Source organism: Humulus lupulus, chromosome 9 (assembly GCF_963169125.1).
Source record: "Humulus lupulus chromosome 9, drHumLupu1.1, whole genome shotgun sequence".
Classification (NCBI taxonomy): domain Eukaryota; kingdom Viridiplantae; phylum Streptophyta; class Magnoliopsida; order Rosales; family Cannabaceae; genus Humulus; species Humulus lupulus.
Window position 1 is genome coordinate 148,852,480 of NC_084801.1, and position 23,841 is coordinate 148,876,320.

Consider the following 23,841-nt stretch of genomic DNA (forward strand, 5'->3'; position numbering starts at 1 on the left):
AAAAACTTGAGGTGGCTCAGAAGACAAATGCAGCATTGCTCGAGGAGAAGAATAAGCTGGCTGAGGAGTTATGGGAGAAGCAGACTACTCTGGACAAGGCCGTCGAGTCAAGAGACCAGTTCAAGTAGTCTAACCGCCTCAACTACCGCGAGGCTAAAAAGCTTGAGGAGGACCTGATTGTGAGCAAACAGGAGACTGCAACGCTGGAAGGCCGGATCGAGGAACTTGAAAAAGTCAACGTCAGTAATTTGGAGAGGTACAAGAATGCCACAGTTAAGTGTTTCTATGAATTCTGGAAACATAACCAGGAGGCCAACTTCAGCTATCTTCCCGAGCGCATGAGGCATGCTGAGATAGCTCGCTACATTGCTCGCCTAGCAGAAGAAGAGAGAGCAAAGATACCTGCCTCTCCTGAAATCTCCTTGGCCACTGGCGTGGAAGGGGCGGACAATGAAGCTACAACTGTCGTCGACCAGGACACTCCTCAAGATCCTCCTGCCTCATAGTCTGCTATTTTTCTTTTATTCTTTAATCTTTTAAATATACAACCTACGGGTCGTGATGTAGAGACAATATATTTTCTAGTTAAAATTTTATGGCTGCACGGGCAACTTTTACTTTTAATTTGAACAATTACGTCCGAGCAGTAACTGCTCGCGGTGTAAAAGGTTTCCTTAAGATATTATAATATTTGCACTTTATTATAACATTTTTTCGCATGACCGAACTTAGCATAGTACTTTGGTTTGATTTAACAAAATACAAAATTTTGAAAAATACTCTAAGTACCCTAGCATGCTTTAACTTATTTTGCTTACTAGATGCCTTATATGCCCCCCAAGTGATTGAGGAGCTTTAGGTCCTTAGCCACTTGCCTTGACCAGAACCTGTTCGAGCATTACTGCTCAGAATAATGAAATTAAAACGATAATACAACAAAACAACACACGTAATGAGCAAATACTTGTAATAAATACAATAATTGGCAAGAATGACTAGCTACACATAGTCCCTTATATTTCTTGTAATAAATGGACAAAACGTATCTGTACGAGTGATCAATAAGATCTTACACTTATAAGCGATTAGTCACATAAAATGACCACCCCTTTTTCATAACTTGTAAAAAAGTAAAATTAATACAAGCCAATTCTTTAAGAAGAATTGTTTATTGATAATACTTGCGCAGGTGTTCTCCATTCCAATAGCGAGGAATGAGATCTCCATTTAAGCGAGCAAGTTTGTCGGTGCCTGGATCGAGGACTTCATCAATCTGGTATGGTCCTTCCCAATTAGGTCCGAGTACTCCAGCAGCCTAGTCCCGGGTATTTAAGAAAACTCTTCGAAGTACTAAATCTCCGACATTGAATTTTCTTTCACATACTTTAGAGTTGAAATACCGGGCGACTTTTTGCTGGTACGCAGCTACTCGGAGTTGGGCTTGTTCATGTTTCTCATCGATCAAGTCCAGGGATTCCATCAATAGTTGGCTGTTAGAGCCTTGATCGTACGTTATCCTGCAATGCGAGGGTGGATCTAATTCAACAGGAAACATAGCCTCATACCCATAAGCCAAAGAGAATGGAGTATGGCCTGTTGCTGTTCAGTGGGAAGTTCTGTACGACCAAAGGACTTCAGGTAACTGCTCTGGCCATGTACCCTTAGCTTCTTCCAGTATTTTCTTCAGGGTATCCTTTAGCATTTTATTGACTGCTTCAACTTGTCCATTTGCTTGGGGATGAGCGACTGAAGAAAAGCTCTTGATAATCACATGTCGTTCGCAAAAGTCCGTGAATAAATCACTATCAAACTGTGTGCTGTTATTTGAGACGATTTTCCTTGGAAATCCATAGCGACAAACAATGTTTTTTACCACAAAATCCAGCACCTTCTTGGTCATTATGGTTGCGAGTGGCTCGGCTTCAGCCCATTTAGTGAAATAATCGACGGCAACCACAACATACTTGACGCCGCCCTTTCCTATGGGAAAAGATCTAATTAAGTCTATACCCCACACTACAAACAGCCACGGACTTTGCATCTATTTCAGTTCATTAGGGGCTGCTCGCGGGATTTTTGAGAATCTCTGGCACTTGTCACACCTCCGTACGAATTCCATTGAGTCTTCATTCATTGTTGGCTAGAAATACCCTTGCCTCAGGATCTTTTTCGACAAACTTTGCCCCCCAGCATGGTCTCCGCAGAAGCCTTCGTGTACCTCTTTCATCAATTCTTTGGCCTTTTCTTTTGAAATACACCTGAGGAGTGGCATTGAGTATCCTCTTCGATACAAGATTCCATCGACCAGGATATACCTAGCAGCCTATCGCTAAAGGGTCCTAGCTTTGTTTCTGTCCGTTGGTAACACGCCTTGCGTCAGATACTCTACGTATGGTGCAATCCATGTATCTGCCATCTGGATCACCAAAGTGGTCTCCTCTGCTCGGAATCTTGGCACAGATAGCTATTCAACTGGCACTGTTCAGAGTATCAACATCCTTCGCACTTGCTAATTTGGCCAAAGCATCAGCGTTTGAATTATGCTCGCGAGGTACCTGCTGAAGGGTGTACTTGTCAAACTGCGCCAATAGATCCTTTGTTTTGTTTAAGTAAGAAACCATCTTTAAACCTCTGGCCTGGTATTCTCCCATGACTTGATTTACCATCAGCTGTGAGTCACTATAGATGTTAAGTACCTTTATATTCATGTCCCTGGCTAATCATAACCCAGCGAGCAATGCTTTATACTCAGCCTCGTTGTTGGAAGCAGTGAAGTCAAACCTGATTGCTCAGTGAAATTGTAATGCCCCAAATTCTCCGATGTGGTTTAATGGCGGGATTAGTAGGCCGGGAGGGCCATACTTGCTTAATTATGCCATTAAATGATAATATGCATGTTTATGTGAATTATATTATAATATGATGTTATATGCATGCATGTGGGTCCACATCTGTATATTAGGGTGTTTTGATAATTTGGCCCATTGAGGGTAAATTTGTGTATCTGGGTGCATATTGTGATATGTGAATGAGATCCCATTATTATGGAGATATATTCGAGCTATTCAGCATGAGACGATCCTATATAATGGATTAGCGGTTTTGTCATAACGGGTAATAGGAATATTATTTGATGATTAATTGGGAGTTATTGAGATCAGGATGGAATTCTGGAAATTTTGACAATAATGTCCCCGGGGGTGTTTTTGGGACCCCGAGCACTAGGTTTTATTTGAGGTTACTTAAGCTTGAAGTAGCTTGTCAGATAGAACGTACGTTAGAAAACCTCTCGTTCTTCCCCATTAGCACATTTTCACCGTTTGAAGTGTTTTCGAAGATATCTTGAGTTCTAGGAGTCGGAATCAAGCGAGGATCGAGGCATAGTGATCCTAGGAAAGATTAGAAGCTTCTTGACCGAAGGATTTGACGAGAAACAACCTAATCGAAGGTAAGCTAAGTTTAAAGTTTTGAGTTTTTAGAGTTTCTAAGCTTTGAATTGGACTTTGTGAATTGTTGAGTTTTTTGTTTGATTGAGCCTTGGATTTTGATGGTTTTGGGCCATTGGGAAGCTTGGGAACTTTGATTTGATGATTTGTTAATGTTTAGGCATGATTTTGGGGGCTTTGGGATGTTAAAAACCGTGTTTGGGAGTGGCTCTGGGTTGGGGGTCGCTGCCCTATTCTTGGGCGCCGTGGCCCTAGCTCGAAGAAGCAGGTGGCCGAGTTTGCCTTTGCTGGGGCGCCGCGGCCCTTGTTTTAGTTGTGGCTGGGGGCCGCGGCTCTTGAGCAGGGTTGAGCCCGTTTGTGTGTTTTGACCCCGAGATCATGGTTTTAGGCCTCGGAATTGTTCCTACTACTTGGATTAGTTTGGATTGATGTCCCGGAGGCTAAATATTGGTTTGGAAACCTATGTTGATCATTTTTATTGATGGTATCCTATATTTGGTTATGAATAGGTGACCGCTAAAGGACTAAAGGTTGATCGTTCTCAAGGGTCGTTCTTTTAATCATTCTAGCTCGAATCTGAGGTAAGAAAACTGCACCCTGTGTATGTGATATGCATGATTGTTATTGAGGCATGTTGGTTGATAAATGTGGACATTGATTGCATATTAAATGCTAGTGAATATTGTTTACATGTATATGGCACTGACTAGTCAAGGACACTGACCTAAGAGTCAGAAACGGCATATGCGTCCTGAACGCAGGGCCGAATGAAGATTAGATCTAATCGATATCAGCGTTGAATGGCTCTAAGGCATTAACGTTGGACCGACCCTAAGGTTGATGAACTTCTAAGCGCTTGGCTAGTCTAGGAATAGTTACTGAGAGCCAGGGCCAGAGGCCTAGGTGACTATTTGTCACATGGCTAGGGAATGATGTTCTAGGGTTATGACTCTATGGTCATGAGGAAGGTTGTGTTGGTGACTAGTCACCATGCACCTATCCTATTTAAGCTAGTGAAAGGTTCACTTATCTGTTAAGCCCTGGTGACCCTATCGTCACATGGCTAAAGGGAGTTGTACCCACTTTAGTGACTTTTGCGACTGTCACCTATCTGTTTTGGACTGAAAGTCTTGAATGATTATTATGATCATTGTTGATAGTATATCATGCTTTATTGTGTTTTCTTGCTGGGCCTTGGCTCATGGGTGCTATGTGGTGCAGGTAAAGGAAAAGAAAAGCTCACCCAGCCTTAAGTGGAGAGCTTAGGTGGTGATGTGTACATATGCGGCCGCTTGACCACCACGACCAAAGCGTTCTCAGAGGAACTAGGGGGTTTACCCTATTTTTGCCGCTTAGGTTGGCGGGGTTTTAAATTTGAAACAATAATGACCATTTTGTACTATAAACAACTTGTAAATGATTTGATTAGCTCATGAGCAGTTTATATACTTAATGAAATATATCCTTTCCTTTTTATTGGTTTTCCACCTTAGCCTGTTAAAAACATTTAGAGCACATTTTTAACCAAAGGACTCGGGTAGCGAGTCAAATTTCCGGTTCACCGTAACTGTTCTGGGGTAACCAAGGCATTACAGAAATTGATGCCCTTCAGGCGTAATCAAGATCACCCCCGTGCTTGCATGATGCTCATTAGAAGAGCCGCCTATAAACAACTTCCATGAGGGAGGTTGGTTTTGAGATTTAGGCTCATCAGGCTCTTCGGTCTGCTCGTTATTTGTAAGTTCAGTGAACTCTGCAATGAAGTCATCCAGGGCTTGCCCTTTTATCACTGCTCGCGAAAAGTAAGAGATATCGAACTGCCCAAGTTCGACTGCCCATTTCAACAATCTTCTCGCAGCCTCTAGCTTTTGCAAAACTTGCCGTAGAGGCTGGTCGGTCAAAACTGTGATTGGGTGAGCTTGACAGTAAGGTCGCAGCTTCCTCAAGGCCAAAATTAAGCAATAGGCTAACTTTTCAATTGGTGGATATCGCAGCTTCGCTCCAATTAGCCTCTTGCTTACATAATAAACAGCCTTATGCACGCCTTCTTCTTCCCTTACTAAGACAACACTAGCAGCATATTCCGTAATCGCCAAGTAGACAAACAAAGTCTCCTCATCGACCGGCTTTGATAGGATGGGTGGTTGCGCCATGTGAGTCTTTAATGCTTGGAAAGCCTACTCGCATTCCTCCGTCCACTCAAATTTTTTGTTGCCTCTAAGTAGATTAAAAAATGGAACGCACTTGTCCGTTGATTTCGAAATAAATCTACTGAGAGCGGCAATCCTTTCGGTCAAACTTTGAACATCCTTAATCTTTGCTGGCAATTTCATATCGATCAGGGCTTTGATTTTCTCGGCATTGGCTTCAATTCCTCTCGAGTTAACTATAAATACCAAGAACTTCCCTGATCCTACTCCGAAGGAGCATTTGAGGGGATTCAGCTTCATCTGATATTTGTTCAATACGTTGAAGCACTCCTGCAAATCCTCTATATGCACTTCTGCCTTCTTCGACTTAACCAGCATGTCGTCGACGTATACCTCCATGTTTGTCCCGATCAGCTCCTTAAACATGTCGTTGACTAGTCGCTGGTAAGTCGCACCAGCATTTTTCAAACTGAAGGGCATTACTTTGTAACAGTAAAGCCCTGTATCAGTCTGAAAGCTAGTGTGATCCTCATCAGGAGGATGCATACTAATCTGATTATACCCAGAGTATGCATCCATGAATGAGAGAATCTCGTGCCCTTCAGTGGCATCGACCAGTTGGTCGATTCTTGGGAGTGGGAAACAATCTTTGGGGCAGGCTTTATTAAGGTCTGTGAAATCCACGCATGTTCACCATTTTCCATTCGGCTTGGGAACTAGTACGGGATTAGAGACCCACGATGGATAAAACGCCACCCTGATGAACCCATTCTCTTTCAGTTTCTCAACTTCTTCTTTTAAGGCCTTTGATCTATCTTTGTCGAGCAGCCTTCTTTTCTGTTGCACCAGTGGAAAAATCTTGTCGATGTTCAGGACATGGCTGATGACTGCAAGGTCTATTCCAACCATGTCTTTGTGCGACCAAGCGAAGACTTCATGGTTCCTCCTCAAAAACTCCACCAGTGCTTGTTTTGTTGTTGTCTCCAAGTTTTTACCAACTTTCACAACCCTGGTCGGATTTTCTTCATCGAGTTAGACCTCTTCAAGGTCCTCGATGGGTCTTATTTCTTCCTCAAAATCCCCAAAGCGAGGATCCAAGTCTTTATCCTCTCTTTGGGCAATGCCCTATTTGGTGACATTATCACTTGACTGGGCTTGAGCATCAATTTCCATTTGTAACTCTTTTCCAGGAACATCTCTCGACACACCTTTCTTTGCCTTGGTTATTGAGGCATTGTAGCACTCCATTGCTTCCCGCTGATTTCCCAATACGCATCCTACCCCTGCGTCTGTTGGGAATTTCATGGTAATGTGCCATATTGAAGTGATGGCCCGTAGGTCGACCAGAATTGGTCTCCCAATTACAGCATTGTATGCCGAAGGACAATCAACTACTATGAAAGTGGTGAGTGATGTCCTGTTAGTAGGTGCAGTACCTGCTGTAACTGGAAGCCTAATCAACCTCGTTGGGGTGAGCCCTTCGTCGAAAAAACCATAGATGGTTTGGTTGCATGACTCCAGGTCCTTGACGGACAGCTTCATTCTCTCCAGTGAAGACTTGTACAGGATGTTGACTGAACTTCCAATGTCAACCAACACCCTCTTTCCCATCATATTGGCAATTTGTACGTCTACGACCAGCGAATCGGAGTGTGGGAATCGTACATGCTGGGCATCATCTTCGAAGAAGGTTATCAACTCCTCCTCTGTTCGAGCCTTTTTTGGTGCTCGATCCTCCATACTCATCATCTCGATGTCCTGGTCATGGCATAGGGTTCGAGCGTATCGTTCCCTTGCCTTCCCACTATTCTCTGCAAGATGTGGGTCTCCGCAAATGGTGAGTAAAGTGCCTGCCACGGAAGCTGGCTATAGGGGTGGTGAGCGTTGGCGTACAGGCACCTGCTCGTTGCCACCTTGAGCCTCTCGCTGAGACCCTCCTGCAGCTCACACATATCTCCTTAGATGTCCCTGCCTAATCAGGAACTCAATCTCGTCTTTCAACTGGTTGCATTCGTTAGTATCGTGCCCGTAGTCATTGTGAAAATGACAGAACTTTGTCGTATCTCTCTTGGAGATATCTATCCTTATAGGTGTGGGTCGTTTATAAGGCACGCTGGAGCTGGTCGCCTGGTAGACTTCTGCTTGACTTTCGACAAGTGTTGTGTAGTTGGTGAATCTTGGCTCGTATCGACTGCCTTTGGGACGTTTATTCTCAGAAGCTGAGGGTTCATTGTTTGCCTGTTTTCCACCGTTCCTACCATTGCCATTCTCGTTGCCTTTGTCGTTGCCATTGGGCTTTTCCGACCCATTGGCGGCCTTGGCGGGTTCTTCCTTCGACCCCTTATCTTTTGTTGGAAATTTCCCTTCATTGGAAATCGCATCTTCGAGCTTGATATATCGATCAGCCCGATCCAAAAACTCCTGGGTACTTCTTACCCCATTCTTTCTGAAGCTACTCCAGAGGGGTGAATGGCGCCTAACCCCAGCAGTTAGAGCCATCATCTTACCTTCATCACCTACTGTCTTGTCTCCAGCTGCTGCTCGCATGAAGCGTTGGACATATTCCTTTAAGGGCTCTCCCTCCTTCTGGCGTATCTCGACCAGATGGTTAGCCTCTGTGGGGTGTACACGACCCGCGTAGAATTGTCCGTAAAATTCATTTATGAACATTTCCCAAGATACTATACTAGCAGGAGGGAACTTGAAGAACCACTCCTGGGCAGTGTCAGACAGTGTCGCTGGGAAGATCCGGCAGCGGGCATTTTCCGACACTTTCTGTATATCCATTTGTATCTCAAACTTATTAACGTGAGATACTGGGTCTCCGTACCCATACAAGTTCGGCAATGTTGGCATCTTGAACTTACTGGGGGTTTCAGCCGCAGGAATCCTTTGTACAAAGGGAGTGCCCCTCCTCCTATCGTACTCTATATGGGACCTTCGTCCCCCGACCAGCTGTTGTACTGCCTGGTTCAAAGCATCAATCTGAGCTTGCACCGCTTCTGGGATCGCAGGGGAAACCAGTGCTGGGGGAGTGTACTCATCATGCCTTTCCTGACGGTCATTGAGTACGTCCCTTAAGTCGTCATCCCTATGCCTCTGCTCGCTAACTCCTAGCCGATCAAAGACGTTCTGCTGCCTAGGTTGTCCCCCAGCGTTATGGCTAGTTGGCCTATTTTCTCTAGGTGGGGGGCTTCTACCTCCACCTCTTTCCTCATTCCTCCGACCAGCGTCTCCTCTGCCGGAATCGGCTTCATTATAGCCATGGCCGTCTCTAAACTGTGGCTAACTACGGTGTGACCGGCTGTTCACGCTATTTCCTCCTCGGGCTGGTATCTACCGAGCGTTAGGGGGAGGCCTGCGCTGGTCGTTGGGTCCCCGTGCATTGTTATGTCGTGGGGGACCCCTGACCGCAGAGCCTGACTCAATGTTACTTCTGTTGGCAGAAGGACCCTGCCCCCTGCTCGGTGGATTTGGCTCTTCGTCCACTGGGCGTCTAGGGCTGCGGGGCGGCTACCCGGCCCTGCTCTGCCTCGGGCGCTGGGGATTGCCTCAACCAGCCTGAGATGGAGGCTGCTGCTCAGGATCCCTAGGTGGGACATCATCCTGAGCCATAGACGGCTGCTCTGGCCTTTGAGGGATTGCTGGCTGGAGCGGAGGGCTAGGATTGGGACCTCTTTGAGGTGGCACATTCGGCGGCTGATTTGGCTAAGAAGCTGGCGTAGCCTGACTCCGAGCCAAATGTATGGCTGCTTCGAGGGCGGCCATGGCCTCCCTCTGCCGACGGTCCATGTCCGCCTGCCGCTCACTCAGCTCCTGGCGCTGGCGTTCAATTTCCCTTTGCTGCATCGCCATTGTCTCCGTAGCATTCTCCTGATTGGCCCTCAGATTAGCCAACTCATCCTGCAACACCCCCAATGTTGCCCTCAGCGTTTCTAAATCTAACTCCTCCTCTTCAAACTTCAAATGTGGTTCATTCTCAACCACATTTGGGGGAGGAGGTTGGGATGATGTAGCGCCAACGATCTGTCCAGCCTTCTTGGATGTCTTCGCCATTAGATTTTCTTACAGTTTTTTCTCAATCTCTCAATGAAAGCACCAGAATGTTGACTCTCGATTTGGCCAACGACACGGAGTCAAATATACGACAGAAAATTAGACGACAATTAAGAGTTTAATCTAATGGTAAAGAAGAAAACACCAACGATTTATAGTGGTTCGGCCCCAAAGAATGGTAATGACCTACGTCCACTTAGTGCTATTATTAATATTGAATCTCAAAGCCGTGATCAAAGAACTAGGGTTCTTGAGTTTCACAAACCTTGGGAGAATTACAATAAAATGATGGATAATCACACTATAGCTCTTTCTCTCAATGTTCAGGAAAAAGATTCAAAGATCAAAAAAAGTCCCTTCCTTGAGCTATTTCATGTATACTTATAGGCTCAAGGGGGGTTACATGGGCCAATGGACCTTAACTCTCCTTAATACCCGCGTATCAAGGTAATAAAGAGGAAATAATCAACGTAGTTATTACAAGATTATGACCTTTAAAAGAAATAAACTGAATCATACGACCAGCCTGGTCATATCTAATAGCTAAGCTTTAATGAAGCATCGAGGAGCTGGTCGACAGACGAACATCACCCCTTCTTAATGACGCTAACACGTGTACAAAATTCCTGCCATGTCATCCGCAGACATTTTGGGAAAATAGAACTGTTCCAATGTACCCTAGTAAACCAATACTACCGCTAGGGTCTCATATAGTTGTCATGCTGAGTAAGATAGAGTAGTGAATTTAGAAGGGGATCCGATACTGGAAAAGTATTACTAGATAACATTGCACTAAGATATAGTAGTGAATTTAGAAGGGGATCCGATCCCGAAAAATTATTACTAGATAACATTGCACTAAGCAGACCTAATTATGACATAATGAATCGTTCCAACGTACCCTAGTAAACCAATACTACCACTAAAGTCTCAAATAGTTGTCATGCTGAGCAAGATAGAATAATGAATTTAGAAGGGGACCCGATCCCAAAAAAATATTACTACATAACATTGCACTAAGATATAGTAGTGAATTTAGAAGGGGATTTGATCCCGAAAAATTATTACTAGATAACATTGCACTAAGCAGACCTAATTATGACATAATGAATCGTTCCAACGTACCCTAGTAAACCAATACTACAGCTAGAGTCTCAGATAGTTGTCATGCTGAGTAAGATACAATAGTGAATTTAGAAGGGGATCCAAACCAAAAAAAATATTACTACATAACATTGCACTAAGCAGACCTAATTACTACATGATGAGATGTTACAGCGTTAACTAGTCACTGAGACAACCTATACAATATGTAATAATATACAGTGCATTATATTTTTTTCAACTTGTGCTTACATTTTTCTATTTTTTTTCTTTTCATATTTTAATTAATACATATAAATAATAAAAATTTTAAAATATTTAAATAAATACAATTAAAACAAAATATATATATAAAAAAAACTTGTTAAAATAAGAGGCCTTTTTCTTTTAAAAAAAAAGACATTATTTTTTAAAAATTATGATGAAAATAATATAAAATAAACTTTTTAAAATTAACAAAAAAATATTAAAGAATGTCAATAAAAAATATTGAGAAAAAGTGTTAGAAATGAATATTAAATTCATTTTTTGTTTAATTAATGGGGTGTCTTTATATATTATTAGAGTACAAATATAATGTCCCTAATATACAAATATATATTTTTTATTTTGAAACAACAAACAAATTTTAATTTTAAAATTTTCAATTAAGGGTTTTTTTATTTTAATTTTGTTTTTTATTATTAAAATAATTCTCATTATTAATAAAATCAAATCAATACTATAATTTCGTTGCTTTATTAAATTCTCGATTTTTTTTTTAGTTTAGGATAAGAATTAATTAAATTTTTAAATATCTACCAATAATAAAATTATGCAGTTTTACCTTATCAAATTTGTATTTAATTTCATTTTTTTAAATTCATTAAATAAAAAAATTGTGGTAGTTGTATTAAATGGCTTAAATTATTATTGTTATTTTCTATTTATTTTTTTAATGCATTTAATTGGTCAAATTTGTAATTAAATTTATAGTGGCTGAAATTAATGGGTGATTTTTATTAAAAATTTAATATTAAATTATAAATATGTGTAGTTGCCGAAATTAATTGATAAATGACTTAAAAAGATAATATTAAATTAAATGTTTATACATGATTATTGAGTACATTTGGGAAGTAACAACATATTAATTATTTATTCATTCAATTAAGAAAGTGTGGTTCTTGTATTAAATGACATAGTTTAATATTGTTATTATTTTTTCAGTTTTTGAATTTTATTTTTGTTTTTTGTTAAATGCATTTAATTTGTGAATTTGGTTATTAAAAAATAGGTGGCTGAAATTAATGGATGTCTTTTATAAAATAGAAATAATATTTAATTAATGTGAATGCACGATTAGTGTTTACATTGGGAAGTTACCACATATTAATTATTTATTCTTTCAATAATATTTTATTATTTATTTTAAAGGAATCCAAAATATTTTATTAAGAATGTAAAAGGTTGCATTGTTTCTTCATAACACACACTATAAATATATTACCATATAACCTAAACTGATTGTGCTATATTTTTATAAAAAAAAAATCAAGTTTTACAAACATTCAACTACCATATCTATCATCAACATATCAGATTCAACCTTCAAAGAATGAATATAACTCTTCACCCTTTCATTCCAAAGATGATGAAGTAAATTCTCCATTGAAGAAGATCAAGGTTGAGAAGTTTGACAATGATGCAAAGTCTCAATTGAAGAATATCAAGACTGAGAAGTTTAGCGGTGATGAGAAAGATGCGAATCCACTTGATGCTCAACTAGAGTACAATCCAAATGGAATATATTTCGATATTATGTTCCAAAAATTTAATGAAAATTTTAGTCGTCTACTTGAATTGAAGAACAACATGGATGAATTTGTTCGAGAGATAACAAGATGCACATTTGCAATGCAAACTCTGCATGAATCAATTGCCAACTATTTTGATGCAGAGAGGAAAAAGAACGAGGTGTGGGAGAAATATTTGAAGGAGAAGGAGAAGAAGATGACAATTTCTAAAATGCTTCAAGTGTTTTTTTTTTGTTTTTTTTTAAATTTATTGTTTCTATGTGTTTCCTTAGGTCTTACTATTATATTTTAATTTTTTTATGGACATTTTCTTATTAGGATTTGTTGTGTATAGAAACTTTTATTTCTTTTTGGGTCTTCAGATAAAATCTTATTATTATTTATTTATTAATAATGTTAATAATTTTGTTGGAGTGAAATTGTCCAATTTAAAAAAAAACAATTAATGCTGAAATTGTATATTAATTTTCGATTTTCAATTTGAAATTTTAATTAACAATTAACAATTTACCATTAAGCAATTTCTAAATTAATGGATTTTATAAATTACCTAACCAATTATATTAAATGAATATATTTCCTTATTGGGCAATATATGACTAATGAATAAATATATAATTTCACAACAACATAATTTGATTTTCCCAAGAGAATACAAAGAGATGCTTCTTTTAATAAATCAAAATATTTTTTAATGCTAGCCGAATTTTTTTTAATTAACACATGCCGAAATTAATGCTTTAAAAAAAGTTTCAATTAATTCTCTATTTTCAAGGTAAAGAATATCAATAGTTATTGATTATGATGTAATCTTATCAATAAATGCTCATTTATTGATAATAGAAAATTTGAAAAGTTTTATTGTTTTGTAATTTATGGAAAAAATGAAATTAATTAAGTTAACATTTTTGGAAAAAAATGAAGAGTTGTATTGATTCATTTTACCTATAATCAAAGTAGTTTGGCATAAATCAAAGTTTTTTTTTTTTTTAAATTTGTATTTTATAATGTAATATGGAAAATTTTATTTCTTATTTTTATTTTGATGTTCATTTATTGTTAGAAAAATCAATAGCCATCCATTATTTTAGGGTACATAAAAAATCATTAATTAGTTGTGATTTCCAATATAAGATTTAAATAATAAAATCTCAAATTCGAAATAATAATTTCGAAATTAAAGTTTAATAAGTTAAAGAAATTAAAAAAATATTGCAAAAAAAATACATTTCAATTAGTTCATTGGAAATTACATATACTTGCACCAAATAATATTTAAAATGCTACATTGGAAATTAAACAAACTTATTTCAATCAACAATATAAAAATACAAAAGTAAACCAAATTACTACTCCACATCTCCCTAATTATTGATTACATTACTACTAACAATGTCTTGATTTTGGTCTTCAGATATTTGAGATGCTTCACATAGTTGCTGTACAAAACAATAAATAAATAAAATTAGATAAGCATATACCAACCAGATAATGTTTCTGTTGGGGTTTTATGCCCTAATTAAAACTCAAATTCTTTGTAATCTCATTTTATTATCAATAAAAAAATAGAAATCATTTTTTGACTTGGTCAATCACTTTGCTCACATGTTTTATTTTCATGATTATTTATTTAATATAAACTTCTATTAAATCCCGAGCATATAGCTAATCTTATTTATAGTGACGTAATCACAGTGGAATATAAATATGATTATATGTTCAAAAATAAGTTAGTCCTAAGATTAGTCAGTGCACTGGATTTACACTGACTTGCCAATCTACGATATGATCTACTTACACATTACAGTGTTATGTTCTTTCCAGAACATTAGCAAAGTAGATAAGATCGGATGTATTTGTTACATCGGACAGGACCGATATTGACAGTTGATAAGATAAGTAAACATACCGTTATTATCTATTCTAGTCATATCATATAGTTGACCATAGGTCAATTCAATCTCAATTCTGAGTGGTTAGTATTCTAACTGATTGTATTATTTGAGTTCTTTGACTTGTTCGTTACCAGCTTACCCTAGGGACTAGCCCATACTTACATCTTGGGAACTCGGTAGTATAATTGAGTGGGAGTGTTAATCATAGATATGAACATCTATAGCTTCTGATGAAGAAGTGAAACGATGGTTTCCTTTTAGTTTGGTTCAAGGTGTTAAATGATAGAGATCTCATTTCAGTAATTAAATTAGTTTACTGAAATATCATTTACAAGGAACTAAGTGTTTTAAGGATAAAATACAATGAGGGGTAAAACGGTATTTTAGTCCTATCTCATTGTAGACCGTCTATAGAGGATTGAGTGACAATTATGGTTGTAACAATGGATAATTAATAGCGTATCTATATTTGTTATAGAGCGTTCTATGAATTCAAGAGTGCAATTCCAAGTCTATAGTGGAGTCACGAGGAATTAATAAGTTAGTAAATTTATTTGTTAGATTTATGATAACTTATTGGAGCTTGATTTCATAGGCCCATGGTCCCCATTGTACCTTGGATAAAATCATCTAGATAGTCTCAATTAATTGATTTAATCATCAATTAGAATTATCAAAGTTGACCAGGTCAATTTTGGATAGTTTCACAGAGTTGTGTAATTTTGAGAAGAAAAGAGAAATTATGGCAGATTTATTAATTAAGATAAATTGGTATCTAAATTAATAAATAAATTTAAATCAAGGTTCAGATTATAAATAATTAATTTGATAAAGGATTTAAATAATTATTTAATTAATTAAATCAATAGAAAATAATACAGGCCTTGATTTTAAGTCCAATGGGCTTATAATCAAATGGGAAATTTCACGGGCCTATAGCCCATGATAATTTCGACCTAGGGCTTCAAAATGGCTGTTATTTTATTGATTTTTTAATTAAATTAAATGGCCTAATTGAGTCTATAAAAAGAATGCTTATAGAGAAGTCAAAACAAGGGTTTTTGATAAGTCAGATTTTCTGATAGTTTTATATTCTCTCTAAACACAAGTCCTTTTCTAAGCCTCTTTGTATTTTCTCTTCTTCTCTCTATATCTATCTCATGTGTTGAGAATTGCCCACACTAGTCTAGGTGGTTCTAAGGATACATTGGAAGATCGTGAAGAAAATAGAAGATCGGTTCAGTTTCTTGATAATACTCTGCGACAGAGAGGATACAAGAGTTAGAGAAACTGAAGGAAGGACTCTTAATTCCGCTGCGTATACTGTAAGTATTATATTGTTTGTTTCTCTTTGGATTCAATTTAGAAACATGTTTTAGGCTATCTCGTATTAATTTGTTTAATATCAGATATACATGAAAATAAATAAAGATCCTATATAAGTTTTTTCAACAGTTTCATACTGTAAAATTATGAAATTAATTAATATATACCAACCAGACAACGACGAAGTTGATGGATAATATTATTTGAACCATTTAACCTATCTCTAGATTCAAGGATCTTTGTAACCAAAATATTTTGCAAACCAACAACCATTGTGAGCAAAGCATTTACTTTTGCCACCCCAACGTGTAAAAAATAAACTAATATAAAATTCCAAAAATAATTAAAATAATAACAATAAAAAATAATACATACACATTTTACATGGTCTGGAATTTGAAGGTTCCCTTTGTTTACATCTGATGGTATATTAATGGTCATTGCATCACCATCTTCATCAGGTATGACAAAACTCCATGGTGGGATAGGAACATCACGGTCTACCTCATCTACACATACATAGTTTTCATATTCCTAATTTTTAAATAGAAAAAATATTTTAGAAAAATAATAATCCAAGTGTTCTGACATAAACATAAAATGAGATCTCAATCATAGACACATATATAGATATGAAGATATTACCTTACAAAAAAAACAATAAGACTCACTATGAAGACAACGTCGAGTTCTACTTTCGAACATTGAAGATAATGACTTCAAACTTTTTACAAGAGATCTATACCGACGAGCACGATCTAAAAGAAATTTGGACCTGATTCGATTAAGAGACAATGAGTTGTCATAAAATTTTTGTCTCTTCTTTCCAACCCTTCCTCATAAATCCTCAGATCTACTTCTTTTATTCTTCATCCCCTTCCCCTCTACTCCCATGCGTTTTCTCTCTCCCCCTCTTTTTTTTTCCCACGATTTTTTTTTCTTTTTTCTCTCCTTCACATGCTCACGAAATCATGGTGCAATTCTGATTTTTTTATGTTTATTTTTTTTTACTTTGAATGAAGAAGAAGAAGAAGAAGAATAGAGAGTTTAAGAAATGAGTGTGCATTTATTATGATCCACTAATTTTTAAAATTTTAAATTAAATCAAAACTTGAAAAGAGAGCTTATATCTTATTGGTTGGAATCACCATTCCTAATGACAAAAAAAAAACGCAATTTCGAAATTAATGCCCAAAAAAAAAAAGAATCTATGCAAATAAAAGAATATTTACTTATTGGTAACTTGATGTACCAAGTTACCTACATGCCATATCAGCATATTTGCACATTATCTAAGTACCCATGTGTGAGTAATACCTATTCAGAAATTTTCCATATATATATATACATATATATGAGAATTTTCAATCATATTATTTTATAATATAATGTTTTAGATTAAATAAATGTGACAAAGAGTGTCACATATTGTAACATATAATAGAGAGTTACATTATTTAGATATATGTGAAATGTCCAAACATGTAACATATTTGGTGTTACAAATTCAATCATTTGTAACTTCCAAATATTACCCATTATTGTGTAGATTTGTTGTTACACAATATTGAGATGAATTTCTTAAAGCTATAAGTGAAATGGTTGATAGAGATGTGATTTTAACTCCCATAATGTGTATGGAAGTTACAAAATCAAGTGAGAGTGAATTTGGAACGTTTTGGCAAGTTTGGAAAATTGGTTGCTGAAAAAACGTCTTGGGTCGTGGCCTGAGTTTTTAAGGCCGCGGCCCAAGAGGCAAAAACAGGCAAAATATACACCATGGGCTGCGGCTCGTGTTTTTCAGGCCGCGACCTGAGCGGCTGACACCATTTTCCAAACTTCGGTTTTATCCAATTTTGAATGTTTCCAATAGCCAAGTAACTCCCAAATCTTTATTTTAATTCCATAAACATCCAATTAATCATTGTTAACAACCAAGGGGGTTGGTGGAATTTAAAATTCAAATGGTGTCTCAAAACTCTATAAATAGGAGCCTATTGCTCACTTGTAAGACACAACATTTCTATCAATTAGAACACTTGGCTAGAAACACCTTGAGGCTTGATAATTCCAGAAAGCATTTCCTATAATCTGTGAGAGATCCCTTAGTGCTTGAGTTAGGGGGAAATAAGCTTTTGGACAAAGGTTTCAAACCTTGTTCAAGTTTGTGATCCCCAACACTCTTCACTTAGGTAGTGTGAGTGAGAGTTGTTTCTATTTAGTTTGTTTGTTATTTCTTTCTATTCTATTTCTCTTCATCTTCATATTCTTCTCTTTTGTTTATTTGTATTTCTTGTTTTGAGTTGTAATCTTCTTTTCTTTATTTTAAACACTTTTACTTTACTTGTAATATTTTGTTTTGAGTTTTATTTTTCACTATTCTATTCTTCTTCTCTTATTTTTGTTCTTTAGTTTATTTGTATTTTATTTGTAATATATTATCTAGAGTTGTAATATTATTATCAATTTCCATTGAGGCAAAATAATTTTTCCTAACATTTTCTGGTAGGGACTTCACTTTAAGCCCTACCAGTGAGGTTCTCAGTGTTCTCAACCTGTGAATAGTTTTTGGCGCGATTTTTTTTATGATCGTGTATATTGTAGCTATTTAGAGCATCAGAGCAATTTTTAGAAAATTCAGAATAGTTTACAGTATCGAAAATTAGGTTCAAACATGTTGTTGCACGCGCGACTAATTTTTTTTATGCGAGTAGAAAGTAACATGTTTGAACCTAGTTTTCAGTACTGTAAACTATTCGAAATTTTATGAAAATTTGCAGGATACTCTAAACAACTACAATATACACAGTCATAAAAAAAAATCGCGCCAAAAATTGTTCACGGGTCAAAAAACACTGAGAGTCCTACGGGTAGGGATTAAAGTAAAGCCCCTATAGAAGAATTGTTCTATATATATAGGGCTTAAAGTATATTATATATTGTATATATGTATATTGTAGCTATTTAGAGCATAGAAGAATTGTCCTATATATATAGTTATTTAGAGCATCCTGAAAATTTGCAGAATGCTCTAAATAACTACAATATACACGGTCATAAAAAAAATCACGCCGAAAATTGTTCAAGGGTCGAGAACACTGAAAACTCTACTGATATGGCTTAAAGTGAAGTCCTATAGAATAATTCTCATATATATATATATATATATGAGTATATATATACTATTGATCAAATAGATTTTTTTTTAAGCTGACCTTATAAGTCGGTCTTCTTTTAATAATTCTTTGTAAAGTAATTTTTTCAACACATTCCATATCTTGTTTTAGAGCTTAAAGTTGTTCGCGGTGCAAGTGCAGATTACAACTTTTTTTATGGACAACATAACATGAGCAGTTTAAGTCATTTTTCAAACCGTGCAATTTAAATATATGGCTTCAAATCGCATCGTATCTCACTGCATATTACGATGCGGTACAGTACGATTATGGCGGTTTAAGTTTATTTTTTTTTATTTTTTACAATTTCATAAAAAGTTCAAACAAAAAATTATTATATTTTCAAACTTTAGATAAATTTATAATACAACTAAAATATAAAATTAAACGTAAAAAAAAAGTTATGAAATAGTCTTAAATTTAGATAATAAAATTACAAATAATTAAACATTTATACATTTAAATGTATATGTATTTATACATTGCACTATACAGTTTAAGAAAAGTACAAACAGTGTGGGTTGGAATGGTGTAGGCGATCCCGTGGAGTTTTTGAACACTCCTATATGTAATAGTCTATCGAAAACACTCGATACATTATCGAAAATAGTATTTTGTAAAAGCTTATAAAAAAATACCACTTTATAAAATTAAATCAAAAAATGTCTATTTTACCAATTAGTGTTGAAAATTATGATGAATCCACAGTACGAATTTTCTTAAACCAAGACCAAGTGTTGAAAAATATTTTCCATCACTTTCAATATTCCCTCTCTCAAAAAAATAAAATGTCCATTTATGTATTCATCACCTTAACCCAAAACGACAATCTCAGAGTCTGAGATATGGGCTCTGAAAACAGGCCCAGCCCAAAATCATCAAGCTCTTCGCAACCCGTATTCGAACCCGACCCACATTGTTACCTGTATCACAACTATTCGGGTTCAGAATTCAAATGAAAATAACGGTAACTTCGTCTTCAACGGCTACCCCTACCACTGAAATTTTTAGACGAAAATGCAAGCAGAGGATCAACGATCATGGAGGATCGAAGTTCGAGCAAAATCAAGGAACTTCAATTTCAAATTCAAAGCAGCAAAAATCGAACCCAATTGGAAGATCCACAGATTCTCTCTTCTCCTCAAGCTTCGAAGATTTTTCCTCCGAGTCAACTCAGATTCAACCGATTTAAAAACTCGTCGACGAACCTTGATCCCCAAATTCCTCAGAATCGCCACCAAATCCCGATCGAAATCGTCGAATAGTAGACAACCCGAACCCGAATTCGGTCTAAAAAGATTTCAACAGTATGCAAAAGAGGCAAGACATTGTTTAGTGATTAACTGTAAATTCATCTTCTTTGTTAGAATTTATTTTCATTGTCTTAACTTTTTTTTTTTTGATTTATTATTTCAGGGACCATTTAATTTGGGTGCTTTGGTAGTAATTGTTATTGGATTTGTGTTGCAGCACATTGCTGTGGTGGTGAAGAAACTTATAGCCAGAAAGCTATGGCTTTTCTTAGTTGCATCAATGGTGCCTTTGGCTTGTTCTGTGGTTGTGGTTGATTTAGGCTCTTATATGAGATTTTCTCAAGGCTTGTACTCTTCTTCAAAGTTTGTATGGAATTTATGGAACTGTTTTGGGTCTTTCATATGTGATAGGTTATGAATTTAATTTTATTTTTTTGTGTGATTAAGATTATAGTTTATTTATGTAGACACGTTTTGTTTTGATGTTATGGGATATCTGAACTATAACTATATATATATATATATATATACTCATTTGTGTTATGATAGAGTTTTCTTCTTTAGGTATTGTTCATATTATCAAAATTTTGAAATAAATACTCACTCTCCCACGAAATGGTTTTATTATATTACTTAAAAAAAATAACCTTACTTAGAGTTAGTTATTGGTTTTGATAAAAGACAGTTCTATAGTACTTGATTCATGTTGAGAGATGAAATTTACACTGGGAAAGTAAGTTATAGAAATCAATTACACTTTTGTTAAGCACATTTGAATATACCCAATTACTAGCATTATTATTATAAATAGCAAAAATTTATAATATATTATCAAATTAATGATACCGATTTTATTGTAAAATACTCTTAAAAATAACAAATTAAAGTTTATTCTATTTCCCTTTTTATATTTTCTTTATTTATGAAGGTGCATTTTTAATTTCAAAGGACTGAATCTCAGATTTTTTAGCTGTGATTGAACATTTCGTGATCAAAATTTGGGCAGCTAATAATAGATGGTTAAAATGAGGGATGCTGTAGGGAAGAACATTGTTGCCACCAAAGAGGGATTGTTGCCAAAACCTGCAATGAAATTAAAAGGTTAATTTTTTTTGGTTTCCTTTTCAGTAGAGTTTTGTTTTAATGTTGTTTTGGATGCTTGATTTTGTATAGATTTTATTGTTGTTTATTATTATCCTGTTGCTTTGATTTTTTTTTGGAAGCTCTTTATTTTTTTTTTTGTGTTTTCCTAACACAGATTTTGTGTATATGGTGTATTGATAACTCTATAATATAGAATTATTTATTCTACATTTATATTTGATTTTGTGCGAAAAGAGTGATGAATTGAGCATTTAGTTGTTGAAATTTTAGTTAATTATCTTCTTTGTACTTGTGAAGTCTAACTTTAGAGTTAAATGTTGTAAATAACTATTTTGAAATTAAATAATTAATTTACTTTTTTTGTTTTTTTGTGTAAAATGAGTTCAAAGTTAATAATGAAAGTAAATGGAATTAAAAGATGACAAAAAAAGTTGAGAAAAACTGAAATATGGAGAATTGGAATTGATGACATAGAAAATTAATGCCAGCTGTGTGACACCACTTTAGACTTCTCTAGGTGGCGTGGACCACAGAAAATGGTAGCTGGTTGTTATTTGGACATAAATGTGTGGTCCAAAGTAATGGGCCAAAGGAGGAACAACTTAATTGAGCTTCTAATTTAGGTAAAAGTTGTCCCCTTTAGGAGAAGAAAGAGCCGTAAAAAGGGAGGGAGCTGCCATTGTTAGAGCTTCTAGAGCAGAAAGTACAGAAGAAAAAAGAATGAAGAAGAAGAAAAGAAAGAAGAAGAAAGGAAGAACAAAGTGAAGTCATTCCCCATCATCTTGAGAATTTGTTCTTGTTTTTATCTCTCTTTAACTTTTGTATTTTTTATTTTTGAATAGCTATTTTAGTAACCCATGGATAATAGATTTGAATTTGGGTTTGTGTTTACTAATATAGTTATGAGCTAAACTCTTTGAGACTTGAATTACAAATTCACCCTATGTCATAATTATTAAAGTTCTAATGCATTATTAAGTGAAATATCTCTGTCATCCAAGTATGTTTAATGCCAATTTCTTGTTGTTGTTTGTCCATCAATGACAAGTTGATTAACTAGATTTAATGCTGGAAAGAATAGATTTAGTGGAAATTACTTGGATGATGCAAGATATGAGCCTTTGTTAGGTTGTATTTTGTGAATAATATAGAGATATATTATTTGCTTTGCATAACTCAAGAGAATTGGTGCTTATAATTGTGTTCTTAAACATGAATTGACATATGAATATGTTTAATTAGGTGGAGGAACTTTTATCATAAGATTTGGAAAAATCCTATGAATAAATTGGGAATTTTCGTTACTCTAGGAGGTTTTGCTAAAAATGATGCTACAACATATTGTCCTGTATATTGATTTTGGAGAATTTAGTAATTCAAGTCCAATTTTCATTATTGAATCTATTTTGTTGTTATTTTGTGCTCATTGGTGATTATTCTAAGCATTTTTAAGTTTCTTTTATTTAGTTTTAACATTAAAAGAAATCATTCTAATTAATTTTTTTCTAAAATGTTAAGTATTGATTTTACCTAATTTGTTGCTAATTCAATTCTTGTGGAGATGATACTCAATTTATCATTTTATTACTTGTTTTGTGACTAAGTACATGTAATACCTTAAAATTCCTAATAAGGTTTAGGACCTTGATAAGGAGGCTGGGAGGGCCATAATTGGTTTACTATGTTATTAAATGATTATATGCATGTGTTAGGTATATTAAACATGCATGTGAACCCATTTATGATTAATTGGGTGATTTTCATATTTTGGCCATTTCGGGCATATTTGACATATATGTGGCATGTGTGTGGTGCTTCATTATTATTTGGTTATGCTAGGGTTACCCAACACAAGACGATCCTAGAAGGTAAGCTAGTGGGAAAGTCACAACGGGATTTATACTTGACTCAGAGTGAGTCAAGGGGTATTTAGCACATTACTGAGATATTGGGTAAATGGAATAAATATTTGATGATAAATTGGGAGTTAGTAAGATTAGGGGGAAATTCTGGAAGTTTTGACTATTTTACCCCCGAGGGCGTTTTCGGGACCCCGAGCATTAGGATTTGTTTGAGGCTACTTAAGCTTGAAGTAACCTGTTAGAATCATAAAAGAATGTTCAGAACGTTCTCTCTTCCTAAAAGTTCCATTTCAACACCTGATTGCATTTTCGAAGAAAACTTGAGTTCTAGGACTCGGATTCAAGCGAGGATCGAGGCATAACGATTCTAGGGAAGATTAGTGTAACGCCCTGGGTAGCCAAGACCGTTACACTGTGTATTTATAAAAGTGCAAGACTTGCTAATCAAATCTATTAGTTGAAAACATGTCGCTAAGACCATTAATAAACTAAGGTTAAAATGTTTTGGTCATAAAATATACATCTCATATAAATAAACGTTTTGTACATGAGATCCCAAAAGAAATAACGTTAGAAGGACAGTTACAAAATTTCAAGTTTTAAACAACCGCTAGCCACTCTAAGGCAAAATAGACATTTAAGGTCCTCCTGTTCCTGTCCCTCCCTCAACCGT

General features: G+C 35.8%; 1 protein-coding gene across 1 annotated transcript; it reads left to right on the forward strand.

Annotated features, from left to right (window-relative positions):
* The first annotated feature begins 19,947 nt into the window (after positions 1–19,947).
* On the forward strand, positions 19,948–20,724 carry LOC133802135 (uncharacterized). Its single transcript, XM_062240392.1, has 2 exons — positions 19,948–20,269; positions 20,366–20,724. The coding sequence occupies exons 1-2, from the start codon at positions 19,967–19,969 to the stop codon at positions 20,618–20,620; spliced, it is 558 nt and encodes a 185-aa protein (XP_062096376.1). The 5' UTR covers positions 19,948–19,966; the 3' UTR covers positions 20,621–20,724.
* Positions 20,725–23,841: the final 3,117 nt, after the last annotated feature.

Coding starts and splice junctions, on each gene's coding strand:
- LOC133802135 (XM_062240392.1), top strand. CDS start 19,967: ATGCAAGCAGAGGATCAACGATCATGGAGGATCGAAGTTCGAGCAAAA. Junction 20,270..20,365: donor TTCAACAGTATGCAAAAGAG/GCAAGACATTGT, acceptor TTATTATTTCAG/GGACCATTTAATTTGGGTGC.